At 31.7% G+C, this 17,790-nt stretch overlaps 2 protein-coding genes and 1 long non-coding RNA gene across 4 annotated transcripts; 2 read left to right on the top strand and 1 right to left on the bottom strand.

Moving 5' to 3' along the window:
- The first annotated feature begins 2,942 nt into the window (after positions 1-2,942).
- On the top strand, positions 2,943-4,135 carry LOC118044138 (uncharacterized). Of its 2 annotated transcripts, none has more exons than XR_012168937.1 (3): positions 2,943-3,230; positions 3,337-3,409; positions 3,801-4,135. It is a non-coding gene; the product is annotated as an uncharacterized lncRNA (long non-coding RNA). The 2 variants fall into 2 exon arrangements; XR_004686736.2 differs by having other exon boundaries at positions 3,750-4,135.
- A 2,424-nt stretch (positions 4,136-6,559) lies between these two features.
- On the top strand, positions 6,560-8,522 carry LOC118044293 (2-methylpropanoate--CoA ligase CCL4). The gene has a single exon (XM_035052534.2). The coding sequence runs from the start codon at positions 6,639-6,641 to the stop codon at positions 8,289-8,291; it is 1,653 nt and encodes a 550-aa protein (XP_034908425.1). The 5' UTR covers positions 6,560-6,638; the 3' UTR covers positions 8,292-8,522.
- Positions 8,523-12,643: 4,121 nt separating this feature from the next.
- On the bottom strand, positions 12,644-14,306 carry LOC118044299 (GDSL esterase/lipase At1g71250). Its single transcript, XM_035052545.1, has 5 exons — positions 14,045-14,306; positions 13,772-13,899; positions 13,399-13,641; positions 13,002-13,248; positions 12,644-12,867 (listed from the first exon to the last, which is right to left on the bottom strand). The coding sequence occupies exons 1-5, from the start codon at positions 14,304-14,306 to the stop codon at positions 12,644-12,646; spliced, it is 1,104 nt and encodes a 367-aa protein (XP_034908436.1).
- Positions 14,307-17,790: the final 3,484 nt, after the last annotated feature.

Genomic DNA, 17,790 nt, shown 5'->3' with positions numbered 1-17,790 from the left:
TTTATATTTTCGAATGGTTTTGATGTAAAAACATAATCTCAGTCAAAAAAGTAAAAAATATTAATTAGATGAATTTCTTAGTCAAAAACAGTTTTTTTTAAAAAATTAATTAATTGTGGATAGGCACATGCTCAAGTTAAATGCCAACACCCCCACACACCCGTATCAAAGTTAAATGTCCTCTGTGAAATCATGTGATGGCCAGCCCTTGCATCTCCGGCCTCCTGGTACTTACTTGGGAATTATCCGCATGTTTCCACCGACAAATTCCAAAATTATTTATCTATCAAATCAAAATATATTGTCGAGATAAAGTGTGCGATTGTTTTTTTACTATTACATAATTTATCCATAAATATATATTACATATTTAAATAAAGCTGAGCATTTTACTATTTTTGGAAAAAAATGACATACTTATTCTACAAATAAATTTGAAGTTATATTCATTGAATCGATGAATTATTTTGCACAAAAATTTACATGTTAGATCTGAAAATTTGAGCACCTCAATTAACGTATTTTCCTCATAATATTTTTATACATTATTTTTAAATATTAATTTCAATTTGAGTATAACTTTGCAAGTATTTTTTCATTAAGAGAGAAAAATGAAATAGTTTTAGAAGTATATTTTAAGAGTTAAAAAAATAATAGAATGAAGTAATAGAAAATGGAATTAAGATATATGTGAAGATGTAACCATGTTACAGTTACGGTGGGTTTGTGATTGTGATAGGTGATGATTTAAAATGTTTTTTATTTAAAAATATATTAAAATAATTTTTTTTATTTTTAAAAAATTATTTTTAATATTACTATATTAAAATGATGTAAATATATATATATATAAATTAAAATTTTAAAAACATGTAATTTGTTCTGTGTTTACGGACACACTTTTTAAACACATCAGATGTTTCAACGGAGAGATTATCCTTTTGGCATCTTCTTGATGCCATTTTACTTCCTGGAATAGTGCCCACCTTTTTATTAGTAGGAATTTCATACAAGAGAGAGATGAATTAAAATAAAATAAAATATAATACATTTTCTTCTCAATTCGACCTCGTCACGTTCAACAATCTGCCAACAGAAAATCTTATGGTGATTACATCAATTAAAATGAATTCATCAGATCTACGTGATTAAAGAATTGTAAAATTCAGATCTAAAAAAAAAAGAAGAAGATGTGGAGAGAGATGTGATGGTGGAGATTTGAGAACGATTAAATTAAATAATATTAAAAGAGATCGGGATTTTATTCTACATATAGTTTCATTTCTTAGTCTATTGAAATAGTTAAACAAAAAAAAGAAGTTGTCATTCCAAAAGAAAATCATTCGACTAACTATCAAGTTAATTAAATGAAAATTTGCTATTTTAACAAGTATAAAATATAAAATTCAAAAGTAATAGGACAACTAAATTTTCACTTTAACCGCTATATTAGAAGTGTCTCGGTGTGATCTTCTTAGTGGTTAAACATGTGTACATGGTTGCGTAGCTATTAAGCTTCGGTGAATTTTTTTTCTTCTTCTCTTTTTCTCTTTTTCTTTTCCTTGTCAAAATAAAAAAAAAAAGTAGAATGTCATTTTTTTTTATCTAATTTTGTTTTTTTATATTTTTGTTTTTTTTTTTTATCTTTTTTAAATTGATTTTTGTCTTCAAATTCATATCTCATATTTTAGTTTCGTTTATTTTTTATATCAAATTTGATCTTTATTCTTTTGATTACTGTTTGTTTTTTAATCATTTTTCTAATTAAATTTTATTTTCAATTTCATCCCTTAAATTTTGATTTTAAATTATTTTTATGTCAAATTTGGTACTCGTATTTTTTTTTACTATTTGTTTTGTTTTGGATCTTTTTTAATTGTATTATTTTATTTTTCAATTTTATTCCTCAATATTTTATTAATTAAGGATTTTGCTTTGTTATTTTGTAGGGTTTATCTTCTATGAGGTTAGCCCGAGGCTCATGATCATGATTATGAGTTTTGAAGGTTATCACATGTAGACTCTTTTTTTAAAGTTTTTTTTTTTTAATATTTGATTTATTAGGAATTAGTCTTCGAACTTTTATTTTCACTTTTCTTTTTATGGAATTTTCTCAATCATATGTCCATAGTCACAAGATCAGGGTCAACCTAAATATTTTGTTTTGTTGCTTAAAAAAAAATTGTTTTTACTTTCACATTTCAACATTGGGTTTTTAATTATTGAGTTTCATAGTTTTATTATTTGTTTATGGAGTTAGTTTAGTATCACAACCAGATCATAAATTTTATATGCTAACCTGAGTGGGCTCGAGTCAGGTTTTTTAGACTATTTTTTCTTCAATTTAGTCTTTGAATATTTTATTTTCTTTAATATGAGTTTCAAATTTTTTCATATTACTTTTTATGACTACAAGTTTATCATATTCTCATGTAATTTTAGCCTTATTATAAAATAAAATTCTTTAACATTTGATTGATTAGGAATTCTTCATGCTTTTTTTTGTGCTTTCCTTCCTATGAAGGTTAGTGGGTTAATCCGACTTTACTCGGGTTTTTTTTCTTCTTCATTTTTTTTTAATTGTGTTTTTTTTTCAGTTTCACATTTTAATTTTGGGTTGTTTGACAATTGAACCTTAAAGTTTTATTGAGTTTTCTTTTGATGGGATTACCCCAAGGTTGTTAAAATCGCGAGTCAACTCGTACGTTTTTACGAGTCAATATAGACTTTACGTGCTAAATCGTTCATAAAACTCGAAAATGAGTAAAATCGGGTTTTGAACAGTTAAAATCGTTAAAATCGGGTGAAATCGCATAAAATCGCGATTTCATACCCGATTGTACGAGTTTGCCCGCAGGATATAAAATTCCACTGTTTCGGCCACGTGTCTTCCGCCTGTTGGATGGCACAGATCGAAGGCAATTGAATTCACGCCTTCACAGTCTTCTCTCGCTCAGTCTTCTACTGAGTCTACTCTTCTCTTTGAAAATCCCAAATTGAAAATCCCAAATTAACATCCCGAATCAGTCACAGCCCTCGTCAACCATCAAGGCATCAACAATCAACCCACCGTCACAGCCCTCGTTCGTCAGTCGTCCCTCATCTGCATTATTTTTCAGTCTCAGTCTCACTGTCTCAGTTCTTTCCACCGGCCACTGTGAGAATCACAGCCCACAGTCCACGCTCCACACAACAACAACGGTCAACGGCGTCTCTCCAGTCTTCACGAGGTAAGTTACACTGTCCGTTTATCTTGTTTCTCTAGTCTTCAAGTGGGTTTATTTTTTTTTCCTGTCCGTTTATTAGTCTGAATCTGATCACTGATGTTAATGTTAGTTTGATTGAGAACTGCTCACTGCTCACGGCGTCTCTCAGCCTCGGTGCTCACTGCTCACTGCTCAGAACAGAGGTAAGCTTCTTAGTTTCTTACCATTTCGTTTCTTTATAGTTTAATGATTTCTAGTCTATTATTGAGAGTTTGAGACATGTTAATATTCAAAACAAAGTGGCCACTGGTCACTGCTCACAGTCACCGTGTTTTAGTGTGTGACTGTGTGACTGTGTGTGTGTGTAATGATAATGATAATGCTCAGTCTGTGTGTGTGTGAATTGTGATGGATGATAATGCTCAGTATGTGTGTGTGTGAATTGTGAATTGTGATGATGGATGATAATGCTCTCAAATTGTAATTTAGAATGATAATGCTGCGGCTGAGTTGTGATAATGGATTGATTGTAATTTATTTTAGAGTGCTGCTGCTGCTGAGTTGTGATAATGGATTGATTGTAATTTATTTTAGAGTGCTACTGCCGCTGCTGATGGTATTGATGAATGCTCGAGGAATGATAAGGGAGATGAAGGGAATGAAGCTGATTTTAGTTTACATGACACACAGCAGATTGTTTCTTTTAAGTTTGTTAATTATTAGTTAATGACAAGTTATTTTAAATTATATTTTAAGGTGCTTGAACTATATATAAATTTTTATTTGAAGCATGAATTTTTTTTTAATGTATTTTAAAATTCCTTACGATTTTACGATCCGATTTTGTGAGCGGCTTTCCGTGCCGTGTTAAAATCGCGATTTTAACAACCTTGGATTACCCCAATATCATGATCAGTCGATTTTTTTTACCTTTGTTTTTCAATGTTTTATCAGTTTATTTATTATCATTGCATTTTTTATTTGTATTATTTAAATTAACTAAGCTTATTAAACACAGTTACATTAATGACCAAAGTCTCGATTTTTTTTTTTTATGAACATTTGCATCGTCTTAACATCTTTTTCTCTTTTTTTACGCTTGAGAACATTTAGGTTGGCCTGCGGCGTCACACACCTTTCTAGTTCAGTTAATTAAAATTGGAGCAAGGGAGTGTTATGTGAGAGAAATGGTGTCTTTGTTGATATGAAATTTTTTACTGAGCATGTAAAATAACTAGTGAAATCTTAGTAATTACTTTCTAGAAATCACTTTAAAAAAGATATAGATACAACGAGAAGAGAGAAAATAAAATTTATGGCCCATAAAAAATGATAAAAATATTTCCACCTAAGATTTCTTCCTTCTTTTTATGTTTGTCTATGTTCTTCAAAGTAAACACCAAAAACTAATTAATAAGTTATCAATGGTTATTTCATGTGCATAATAAAAGTTTCCATCTTAATTTCTCTTCCACAACACTCTTTGCTTGAATTTCAGATAACTAAATTTCACATCTCTCTCAAAAACAAATATTGTTGTCTATTTAGATATGAATTTTGCAAATACTTTAATCACATATATTAGATGAACCGAAGTTTTAATTCATTTAAATTGACAATTACTTTTTTTTATATATAGTTAACCTAATTGGATTTTTACTTGCAAAACAAATGAAAACTAGATTATTTTATTTTCTGTAAAATCAAGATTTGAAATGCAAATATATGTTGGGCCTAGTAAAAAAAATAAAATTAATTAACTAATCAAATAATTTTTTCTTTAATTGGACAAAAAATAAAAGTTATTAAAATACCGAACAATGCACAAGTTACATTGGGAGAAGGTAAGTGATCAGTTTTTGGGACATGTGCCCTTTTTTCAAAACTAACAATTTATTTTCTTTTCTTTTCTATACAAATTAATCAATGGACCCCAAAAATATTTATTATATGTTTTTTTTTATGATTTAATTTAAACTTTGATTTTAAATTTGTCAAATACAATTATTACAAATAATTTAAATCATTTTTATATGTTTTTAATACCTTTATCTTTAAATGTGTAACTTTTAAGTTTTAATAAAAAACATTTTAAAATAATAGGGTAAAATAGTATATATGGATAGCTAGTCCAGAAACTTTATAGTGCTCACGTGATAATTAATGATATTATATAATTTACAACTTGATCTCAATAAATAATGTCACATCATCTTCTAGTTTTAATACAGATGATTAGAAAGGCATGCTTGCTTTATATGGTAGACAAATCTTAATTTAAAAGAAGATCCAGATAATTAAAGGAGAAAAAAAAGGAGTTACGAAGATCATGGAATAAGAATTTATTATGCTTTCCAAATAATGTAATATTTATTAGTAAGAAATCAAAATCACCTACATAAAAAATCTCAATTTCCAAAGAAAAAAATTTACAATAAAAAATAAAATTAAAAGCCTTATAGATCATATTCTTAAGCTTTCATCTAATTTTACCACTTGATCCATTGCTTATTGGATTGAAAAGCTTGGTGTTTGATGAAGGTGAGGCTTGTGGGGTTTGTTGAGAAGATGAAATACTGTTTGTTTTTAAAAATATTTTTGAAAAAATTTATTTATTTTTTATTTTTTTCAGATTAATATTTTTTTGGTGTTTTCAAATTATTTTAATGTGCTAATATAAAAATTAATTTTTAAAAAGTAAAAATATATTATTTTGATATATTTATGATTAAAAAATATTTTAAAAAACAATCACAACTACACTTCCAAACAAACCCGAATTTAGGTTATGAAATATATGCATAAATTCCATTCTTTTTGTATTTAAAACGAGTTAAAAAAATGAAAACAAGAATCTTGTCTTTTGTGCATATTTATAAGGCTTTAAAATTCTATATTTTTTTTCCATGGTAATCTTGATTTTTTTGCTGATCACAATTAAACTCTTTAAAAAGCATGATAAAGTTTTATTCAATGATTCTCTTTACTTTTTTTCTCTTATTCTAACTTAAGTTTTGACTATCCATATTACGTCTACTTTTTTATGACCTTCCATTCAAAACTAAAAGATTATATGAAATGTTAGTTAATAAAAATAAAATTGTAAATTAGAAGATTTGTGGTAGCTTGCACCATAAACAAGATTAAGATGCAACATCACCCATCCATGAATCAATCAGTATCAAAAACATAGAAAAAAGAAATCAAATTGCACCGAAGCTTTATCACTTGACATGTGTTATTGACTTCGTGAGGAAACTTCCAAACTTTGCTTTTGTCTTTTTTTTTTGTCATAGAATCTTATCTCAATCTATTTTTTTTTATTATTATCTTTAATTACTTGACCAAATCCTATCAGTATTTGGCATTAAGCCTCATTCCAAAGCTTCCCAGAACTCGTAACAAAAGCTAGAAGTTCATCTGGTAGCAAAAATGGAGGAACTGAAGCCAACACCAGCAAGCTTATCTCCTCTCACACCATTAGCTTTCTTGGAAAGAACTGCTACTGTATATGGTGATTGCCCATCTGTCGTCTACAACAACATTACTTATACGTGGTCTCAAACCCACCGTCGATGTCTCCAAGTGGCATCGTCTCTGTCATCGTACGGCATCAAGCCTGGCCACGTGGTCTCCGTTGTCGCCCCCAACATCCCTGCGATGTACGAGCTTCAGTTTGCCGTGCCCATGTCTGGTGCCATCCTCAACAACATCAACACACGCCTCGATGCACGTACTATGTCCATACTCCTGCGTCACAGCGAATCAAAGCTCGTTTTCGTTGATTGCCTCTCACGTGACGTCATCCTGGACGCCATGTCTCTGCTACCTCCGAATACCAAGCGCCCTACTCTCGTCCTCATCGCGGATGAGGCTGAGGCAGCAGAATCATCTGTAACCGTTGATTTTTGCTGCGCTTATGAAAGCATGGTGGAGAAAGGTGATCCTGGGTTCAAGTGGGTCCGTCCTCATAGTGAGTGGGACCCGATGGTGCTAAACTACACGTCGGGTACAACATCATCTCCTAAAGGAGTGGTCCATTGCCATAGAAGTGTTTTCACCATCACCGTTGGATCCTTGATTGATTGGGGAGTTCCAAAACAAGCCGTATATTTGTGGACCCTACCGATATTCCACGCCAACGGATGGAGCTATCCCTGGGGCATCGCAGCCGTTGGTGGGACCAACATCTGTCTCCGTAAATTTGATGGCCCGACGATCTACAGCTTGATCAAACGACACGGCGTCACTCACATGTGTGGTGCTCCTGTGGTGCTGACCATGCTAACAAACTCTACAAATAAAGAACCACTTAAAAACCCAGTTCAGATTTTAACCGCCGGAGCTCCACCACCATCCGCCGTGCTATTCAGGACAGAGTCGTTGGGTTTCGTAGTGAGCCATGGATACGGGTTAACTGAAACAGCAGGGCTTGTGGTGTCTTGTGCATGGAAACCAAAGTGGAATTCATTTCCAGCAAGCGAAAGAGCTAGACTCAAGGCAAGACAAGGAGTTAAGATTGTTGGGTTCACCGAGATTGATGTTGTGGAACCCGAATCAGGAAAGAGTGTGAAACGCGACGGGGCAGCACTCGGTGAAGTTGTTTTAAAGGGTGGGTGTGTTATGTTGGGTTATTTAAAAGACCCAACCGGCACATCAAAGTGCATGAAAGATGGCTGGTTTTACACCGGAGATGTGGGTGTTATGCACCTAGATGGTTATTTAGAAATCAAAGATAGGTCCAAAGATGTGATCATCAGCGGTGGAGAGAATATTAGCAGTGTAGAGATTGAGTCTGTGTTGTATACACATCCTGCAGTTAACGAGGCGGCTGTGGTGGCTCGACCTGATGAGTTCTGGGGTGAGACACCATGCGCATTCGTGGGCTTGAAGGATGGGTTGACTCAAAAGCCTGGTGAGAAGGATATAATTGATTTTTGCAGGGAAAAAATGCCACGCTATATGGTGCCTAAAACTGTGGTCTTTAAAGATGAGCTCCCCAAGACATCAACTGGGAAGATTCAAAAGTTTGTGCTAAGAGGGATTGCTAAGGGCACGGGGTCCTCAAAAGGGAGTCGAATGTAGAGTCGAATCGAAAGAGTTTATGGTGGGAATTCTGATGATTACTGTTCCTCTTGAATAGTCTCTTCCAATTGGATTAGTTGTGATATATCATATTGAAGGATTGTATGAATGTTTCTTATCAATTCATTTCATGCATAGTTATGGCACCATACTTCCAAGCATAATCTTAATGGACTTGTCTGAGATGTCTGAATACATGTGCTCCTCTTCTGTGTTCTTTGTCTAAGAGAATTTTTCATCTCTTGTGTTGTCTATATCCCATGGAAGCATGTGCTCATCTTTCCAACCAAAAGGTTCAGAGACCTGTTCTAGATCCACTGTTTGTTGAAAAAAATTGAAAATTGTTAAAAAATAAACAAGTCTTACATTGTTAATGTAAGAGCTTCAAAGCTGCTGACTAGAAGCAAGGAGAACTATCTTGGGAACACCAAACTGTTGCACCTTACAAAAGGAGGGGAATGATTGTCTGAAGAACTCCATTCAATGGTAAGTACAGGATGGCTGCAAGCTCTCTGTCTCTCTCTCTCACACGCACACGCACACGCACACGCACACGCACACGCACACGCGCACGCACACGCGCAAATTAAAGAACACAGGGATGATATTTAAAAGCCAGATGCAACAGCATACAGGCAACCTCACATATAAGTTACTTTAATTATCACCTTGCCACATTGAAACCAAAATGCTTGGATATAGAAGCAACACAAATATGTTTTACCTACAAAACAATCGAGAAAAACTTACCTGGTAACTCTGCCACTGATGTACTACAAGCTAACTTTTTCTGCAGCTCTAATGCCAATGCATCAGCTTCCATCAAGAGTGTTTCTATGCCCGAAACTTTGGCAAGTTTTTGTTTCTATGTCCGAATTGGTTGGTTGAAACAGGTTTTAGTTTTTATTTAAATTTTGTTTTTATAAAAACTAAATCAAACTAAAATCCATCTCACTTAAAAATTATAATTTACCACAAATATAATAAAGAAAATATACATGTAAAACCAATCAAAAATAAGATAACAACGCTACAATATTTCTTCCTTGTGAAAATAAATGTAAATTTTATTAAACAAATGAAAAGAAAATCATAAATATAAAAACAGAACCTCGGGCTTCATATTTACCCAAAGCTTGTTCCTTGATATGTAAATAATTCTTTAGACATTTTATTCATTTACAAATATGAGAAGATGTCTTGAGTCTTGACTGATCACATTCACTCCCTGTCAATTATTTTATTACATACGAGCCATAACACTAGAAAAGAAAACAGCAGATGCATATGCTTTCAGTTCGACTTGGCAATTTTGGACAATCTATATTTTTTTTATTTTTTATTTTTTGGATTTAACCTACACCTATTTTCATGGTTTTAAGACCCGGCCCGGTCCAAGACCAGGGTTCCAGGTTTTGACTGGGTCGCCGGGTTGGCTAGGTTATTTTTTTAAAAAAAAAATTAAAACGACGTCGTTTTAGTAAAAAAACAAAAAATAAATAAAAGTCAACGGGTTTGCGGCCGAGTCTTGACTGGGTCTTGCCGGGTCGGTTGGGTCGCTGGGTCAACTCGTCGGGTCAGCTGGATCACACCAGGTTTTTTCTTCCTTTATTTTTTCTTCAACCTGGCTTGGTTCCAGCCCCGGGTTGGCCGGGTCCTGCGTCGACCTGCCGAGCTGGGTCGGGTTTCAAAACCATGCCTATTTTAATCAAATCTCTGATGGCTAGTTCATCAGGTTTTAAGAGTGTGTTTGGTATTGCGGTAGCTGTTGTTGTTATGGTTTGAAAAAAGTTGTTTTATAAAAAGTACTTTTAGTTGAGGTTGGTTTGAAAAAATAAGTGTTTGGTTAAAACTGTGATTGAAATTGATGTTGAAGAAAAAGTAGTTTTAATATGTTTGGTTAAGAATGCTTTTGAAATTGAGGTTATAAAATAATTTTTAAAAATATTGATTAATATTGATGGTTTTTAATTTAAATATTGTGAATTTAACTATTGCTATTACATCATGAAATAAATCACACTTTATATAAAAAAAATTACTTTAACAAAAAACTATCTACAATTCCATTACGTACAAAATTCATCCAACAAGAACTACAAAATTAGGTAAAATATTATCAAGAATAAAATTAAGATTACAGTACAAGTAAATTTAATTCACCTTAAACTAATTTTTTAAAAAATATTGTTCATATTCACGTGAACAGTGCGAGTAAAATCAATTAAGTGCATTGATTTTTTTTTGAAAAACAAACAGTGGATAAATACCTCCATTGTTTTTTTTAAAAAAAAATTGTTCATGCTTCACTATTCAGTGAATTATAGCATAAATCAGAGTTTGACCGCGCAGAAAGTAGGTAGGAGCAACCTTTTCTTTTCTTGCGTTTTAAATGCTGCAGCATGTGGGATCCAGTGAACAATAATACATGTTTTTTAATTAACTAAACAGCATGTTGCATGAAATATTTAATAGGAAACATGGACGCTGCCACGTTGTCAAATGGTTTCTTCATCTCGATTTTTTTGAATTGGGGGATGTCTGGTGAGCTTAACTTTGGGCCGAAATTTCGAAATGAATAACCTGTTGTAAGTGGTGCTCTTAATTTGGGCCTGTAGGCCTATATTCCTTAATTTGTAAATAAGAAAAGTCAAAAATATATTCATACAGTAACAATTAAGAAAAACAAGATCCATGAAAGTGGGGATTTAGTTCTCATTAAACAGCTTTAGAAGAAAATTACTTGGAGAAAAAGAAATTAACCAAAAAAAGTCAGGGAACTTGCATCATATTTGAGAGAAATAATTAATTTTTTTTATACATGATGAAAATTTGGGGTGAAATGTTACATAAGTAAATATGAAAGATTTGTGTTGATGGTTTTTATCTTCAAATTTATTTTCAAAAACTTTTTCATAGTTTAATTTTGTCAAACTATCCAACATTGGTAATTTAATGGGAAAACATACCTTCTTCTTTTATTTATATCCCGGTGTGAACTCATTTGTAAGAAAACATTACAGAACATGTGTTGATGAATAAAAATGAGAATTCATAATATGATCTAGTTAACTCTAAATGATAGATATGATATCTTTTTTTTTTCTAAGTTCAAATCTAAAACCAACATTCAAAGAAATTTAATCAATTCATCTAATGTATTAGATCAATATAAGAGTTAAAATCTTTTGAATATAAAATTTAATTTTGTTTGATACACAGGCTAACCTAAAATTATTATACATATACTAAAAAAATGATATAATTGTAAATTTTGTCATTTTATTTTACTGTAGGGATGTCAATCTTTTTTTTTTATTAGAAATGTTTTTTCATATATATATTTTTTTCTCTTTATACTTGATATTTTTATCATTTTATAATTGATCTATTTATCATCAAATTTTTTTCTTCTCTTTATTTTTTGATATTTTTTTCTTTACACTTTTTTTTGGAAATAAAATATTTTTTTTCTTGCACTTTGGATATTTACAACTCTATACTTGGTCTCTGTATACCTTTTTTTTTTTAATTTTTTTTATTCTTATCTTTATTCTTTTATAATTTGTTTTTTTAATTTTTTTTCTTTACATTTTCTTTTGAAAAATTACTCTACAAAGACTAAAAAAATAGTGTTTTATTGTATCAATTGCAACATTATTCTATTTTGTTTTGCCACATTTAAAATTAGCATGAGTTTTTACATATTTTTATTAACGCATATGATCTTTACTCTATTTTATTATATATTAGCATTAACTTTTTTATTCACGATTATATTTTTATTTAATATTAAAAAATAAATTAATAATATCTACATATTAATTGTTTTGCATAAGAAAAAAAATTATACAATCTATAGCAAGACGAGTTAATAGACATTTCAACACTTTATTTTTTTATATTTATTGACACAAATTATTCTTGATTATATGATTAAATGCATGTATAAGCCTTTTGATTCATAATTAGATTTGTTTAAGAAAAAACAATTGAAAAACTTACCTAATTGTTCTGTTTTAAAAAACAATTATTTAACCCATGTGAATCGCGGGTCAAATAATTAACTACTACTATCTATTCTTCGAAATCTACACAGAAACTGATGAAACCAAAATTATTAAGTTAATGCTACTGAATTAGAGCATGGGTGGATTTGAAGTTTGTTTATTTCACTAGCAGGCCCTTGAAAGGATCTGATTACGATTAAAACACAGCTAAAAGATCCTAAACTTGCTAAGTTATGTAAACAACGATCGAGTGCTAAGCTCTCAAAATTAACAAGAATACAAACCTTTGTTCTTATGGGCATTTATTACATGGAGTATTTTTCTTAAATACTTTCTTACACATCAGTAGATGAGGGTCATTTGCTGGACGTTAATTGGGTAACAATCCCTTTGTGAGCCATTAAAGGCTCGCTGGGCTAGAATGGCATTGACGGCCTCCGTTGGATGGAAGGCATCCCAGAAGACGTACGTATTTCTGTTCGAGCAAGGAACCACCCACGGAAGACATGTTATCTGGCCTTGGTTCCTACCAATCCCACAGCAACCTTTATCCACAACACTGAATCCTGAAATTATCAACATCCTCCTTGATTCAGCGTAAGAAAAACCTTGTAACTTGAAACCATGGCCAGCTAGCGCTTTGTTTCAAATTGCAGGAAACGAAAAGAAATTAAATTCTGAAGCATGTAGCATTTCTTACCGTAAGTACCAGGGTTATTTAGGATGTCACCAACGGAACCGTAACTATTTCCATATACGAACATTGCACCAGGATGTCTGTTCAGCTGATCAACGAGTGATCTCAGACCTTCATTGAAGGTTCCAAGTATTTGATTTACATAATCAACACATCTATCTGGGGGAGCAGAGGCTCTTTGGTTAGGGATGCAACCAAGAGGCCCGATTCCTGGTAGCAGGAATTTCCTTAGTCCTAGATTATATAGTGCCTGCAACAGTACAAAATTCTCGACTAAGAAAATAGAAATTAAATTGGTTTCTGAAAGCTACTGTCTAAAAGCTAGCCCTTTGGCCACTAAGCGTATGTATTTGTGAGTATGTGTGAGCCATGCAACCAAATTATCAGAAATCTCAAGTACCAGAAGCTGACGCGTGTAGTGATTGAGCAGAAGATTTGCAAAATCTGGGGGACTATAGTAGAAGCTGGACGAGTAGACAGAAGGCATGAGGTAATTGTTGATGTAGTCATTGCTTCCGAACACTAAAACAGCAATGGATTTTCCCAGGTACTCGGTCAGATTCCTTCCACTCATCAATGTTCTTATTTGATTCAGTGTTGTCTCAAAATTCAGGACTTGTTGGCTCAGGCTATACCTTTGTCCCTGTATCCACAATCAGGATCAAACATACGTATCATAAAATCATGTAAAATCAAATTTCAAGTCACTAGTTAGTAGTTCAATTTGTTTCAAACAGTGTCAAAACGCTTATGCACATGTGTGGGTGAATTACGTAGTGTTGCCCTGTCTCATCAAGGATGCCAGCAGCTGCTGAAGCATAATTCACTCCACCAAGTATAATGGGCCCAGCTGTGTTAGGATCTGCAAAGGCTGGAGGATACGGCACTCCCAGAATGTCTCCTGCGAACAGGGATATACCAAGTATATCACGTAAGTCTTATTGACAATACAAGTACTATACTACAATGAAGAAAACATTAATGGACAGGCGATAAATATTCTCTTGACGAATCTAATGCACTGTGATAGCGCCATAGTAACTTACCAAGTATATCAACAAAGGTTTTCCCATTGGAAAATCTCCCAGTAGGGCCAAATTTGACAAAATCAACACCGTAAGGGAAGTAATTGGCTTTCGCGATGCTGCTGAGATAATTGTTGTTGCCAACATCAACCAACGAATCTCCAAACACGAACAGTGCTGGAACTCTCTCAGACTCAACAGCAATCCCATTTGAGCAGTGTAGGAAAAAAATGATCAAGTTCATAAACCAAGACCACTTAATGGCATTAGCCTTCATCGTCATTAATTTTACCAGCCACCTTCAGTCTGGTATATCTTCAAAGCAATATAAATAAGAGAGATTAAAGTTAAGGGACACACATTGATTTTTTTTGAGGATGAAACGTGTTCTACACAGTATAAAGGTGGTAGGGGCGGAGGATGCAGCGGAGATGAGGAGCACGCATAAGAGCTTGCTCATATTGAAACGGTTACGAATGTAATGTCAGCAAAAGTAGTAGATCACATGAAAATGCAATTTTAGTCCTGGATTTGAGTTCCCTTTTCAACGTCTGTTGCCTTTTTCTTCAACTTTAGTCTGTCGTTAATATGAAACGTCATTATTGGCTGACAAATTGACCGACGGTATTTCCTGTCAAAAAATTCCATAGTATGAAAAGTTTCAGATTGCTTGAACACCATAGTATGAAACTTTTACTATGCTATCTCTACATTGACATGGAATCCACAATTATCGATTGAATGATGTTACCATGAAAATGACGAGTTTTGCTGTAGATAACATGTGAAAAAGGAGTTGGATTCGGGGAGCATATATAGTTGGATTGTATTTTCTCGTCACGATGTTGCAAGTTGCATGAAAACCATGAAAATTGGCCACCATGGTGCAAGTTGCCTATAATTCAAAGAAGCGGTGGATTATCAAATATTTTAGGAATTAATCACTTATTGGTGCAGAAAATAAGTGTAACATGACTAAGCTTAAGTAGATTTGGGAATTGGAGAAGGTTAGTTAATTAATCCCAATTTTGAAGTCAAGTCCCATTGAACCAAAATGTAAAAAGAACAAAAAATACAAAGAAAATGTTCTAAAAATACTTGACCAATATCTACTTCCACCATTTCATGTTTTTTTTTTTTCCTTTTTTCGAAAGGGAAAATGATTTCTTTAATTTGGAAGGCTAAGCTCTTTTTTTCTACGAAGGTCATCCATTTGTTGTTAGTATATGGGTTACTTATATATGATATTGATTTTATTAATGTAAATATATTTAATTTTAATAAAAATTATTTAATTTTAATATTAATCAAATATTTAATTAATGAATTCAATATTTGATTTTTGAGTCTAGAGTAAAGATAAAGTTTTTAAAACAAAAATGTTTTGTAAAGAAAATTATAAAGTTATTATAATTATGAGATTAATATTGCATTAATGCATTATTTCTAAATGTTTTTAGTCAAGTAGGTATTATGAATTGTAAAATTTAACAGTTGCAGGCTGCCTTAGGCTGGTGTCATGGCCGCTATGGTGTCTTTTGGTAAAAAAAGGATAATTCTAGAGCGTAGTCAGATATCAAGTGATCATTTTCATGTAATTTTTGTTAAATTTAATGAAGAAATGAAGCATTAAATGTTCTTGAAAAGTAGCACCATGAGCAATCTTTTCGGTGGAAATTATGAAGAAGATGAATAGTAATCAAAACATCGTCATTTTGGTAAAGTTCATTTTAGTCCTTTTATTTATGATTTCTCTCAATTAGACCCCTGATTGGCTTTAAACTTTTAATTTTATGCATTTTTTCCCCTAACGAATTTCAATTTTAGCACCATTTTCACATTACTTGGTTTTTAGATTTATGCAAATTGACCTTTAATTGATTTTTTTAATTTCACCCCTGATTCCAACCAATTAAGCTCCTATATTTTGATGCATTTTGCATATTGGTCCTTGATTGTGAATCTTTTTTAATTTAGTCCTTTATTGATCCCAAAACTTTAATTTTCTTGTGATTTTGCCCATGATTTCAATCAATTGACTTGATGAAAATTAAATTTGGTATCCTAAAATTTTAATTTTCTCAATTAAGCTCAAATTGGGCTCCCGAACTTAAGTTTTTACCAATTAAAGCCCTACTAAAATTAATGTAACCAATTTAAATTATAATTAAGTCCTTACACCTAATTAAATCCTTTAATTGGACCCAAGTTAATAGTTAAACATAATTTAACCTTTAATTTGGCCCATGATTAAATGAAATTGACATATTAAAAATTTAACCATCTCATTAGACTTAATTTTTATTCAAATTCATCCAATAATAATTTAATTTGACCTTGAATCTGCATTATTTCTTTAGTTTCACGTACCATGCAGTACAATTAGGCTCCTGATTCCATCTAAAATTATAGATTGATTTTTTTATATATTTATAATCCTCCTCAGCCTGTTTTTGCCACATTGTCGGTCTTCTTAGTATCATTATTTATTTTTGATTTTTTATGGGGAAGAAAAAAAAGATAAAATTTGGAGAATAACCAAAAAATAGGTTATGACATTATGAAAAAAAAAAAAACAGACACTTGCAGAATCTAGGATCAACATAATATTGATATGTTTTATAAATTGCAAGTGTCGTTTCCTAAACAAAGTCTTATGTGAAGATGGAAAAATTAAATAAAATTTATTTATAATAGATTTAAATAAAAATTCATAAAAAAAATTAAAAAAGAAAAAAAAAAAGAAAAAAAAGAAAGGCCAAACACGTGGGCCTGATTTAGGTGGCCCAACATGCTTAAGCCTCTAAGAAACAAATCCCAGGAGGCTTGTTTTTATATAAAGTAAATAAATTAGAGACATATGTGATAAATGACCTTTCATCTTCTTTTTAGAATTCTGCCACCACGAGGTGGCTGAAAAATTAGGAAAGATGATTTTTGGATCCAAAAATCCATTTTGAACCATTTTCTATTTATGGCATCAAATAACACAAATATGGGTTGCAAAACTAAGAAACAAACTAAATTGATAAAACTTGTTGCACCTTAGTGGACGTTGCAGCGAGGACACAAATATAGAATGAAAAATTAGGAGTCGTCATCTAGTAATTAGAGAAAACTAGAGATAATAGAAATTAGCACTAGTTCCAAAGATTTGGGTAGGGGTTTGTTATACTTAAAGGAAGAAGACATCACCTTTACTGCATCCTTTCTTAATTTCTTACAAAATATTACCTTTATTATGTGTTTTCTTCTAAATTTATCTTTTTTATTTCCATTAATTATCCTAATTACTTTTAGATTATTCTCGATTTATTCTTGATTATTTAAAAAGATGAATGATGTTGGTCCCTAAATCGAAGACTCGTTGAAGATGTTAACATTAAGTCATAAAAAAAATTATTTCAAATCCAAGATCCTTATTATAAAGGTATTATTTTAAATTTTCATTCAATTTTCATTTTATGTCTAAGGAATTTCGTAATTTTTCATATTCATGTCAAAAAAGTTAATCTTGTCACCTTTCAAGTTGCATCACAATTATTTTCAAGTAACTCCAAAATTCCATTTACTCTCATTAATTTGTAATGACCATAAATTATTTCATCCAAGGTTTAATTAGTCCTAATATAATATTTTTTTATCTTTTCATGAAATTTTTCTTCTAGTTTCATTTCATGACACACTATTTCATTTATCTTATTTCACTTCCTCCCATTACTTAAACTTACTTTACCTCTTCATTTCTTTTTTTTTTTTTGGCCGAA

The sequence above is a fragment of the Populus alba genome, chromosome 19 (assembly GCF_005239225.2).
Source record: "Populus alba chromosome 19, ASM523922v2, whole genome shotgun sequence".
In the NCBI taxonomy this organism is placed as follows: domain Eukaryota; kingdom Viridiplantae; phylum Streptophyta; class Magnoliopsida; order Malpighiales; family Salicaceae; genus Populus; species Populus alba.
Note: the sequence above shows the minus strand (reverse complement) of the source record. Positions and strands in the feature narration are given on the sequence as shown.

Excerpts from the sequence above, each read along its gene's own strand:
- LOC118044293 (XM_035052534.2), top strand. The coding sequence starts at position 6,639 with ATGGAGGAACTGAAGCCAACACCAGCAAGCTTATCTCCTCTCACACCA.
- LOC118044299 (XM_035052545.1), bottom strand. The coding sequence starts at position 14,306 with ATGACGATGAAGGCTAATGCCATTAAGTGGTCTTGGTTTATGAACTTG. Across the intron at positions 13,642-13,771 it reads ATGAGACAGGGCAACACTAC|GGACAAAGGTATAGCCTGAG; the intron begins GTAATTCACCCA and ends TTGTGGATACAG. Across the intron at positions 13,249-13,398 it reads ACTACACGCGTCAGCTTCTG|GCACTATATAATCTAGGACT; the intron begins GTACTTGAGATT and ends GTACTGTTGCAG.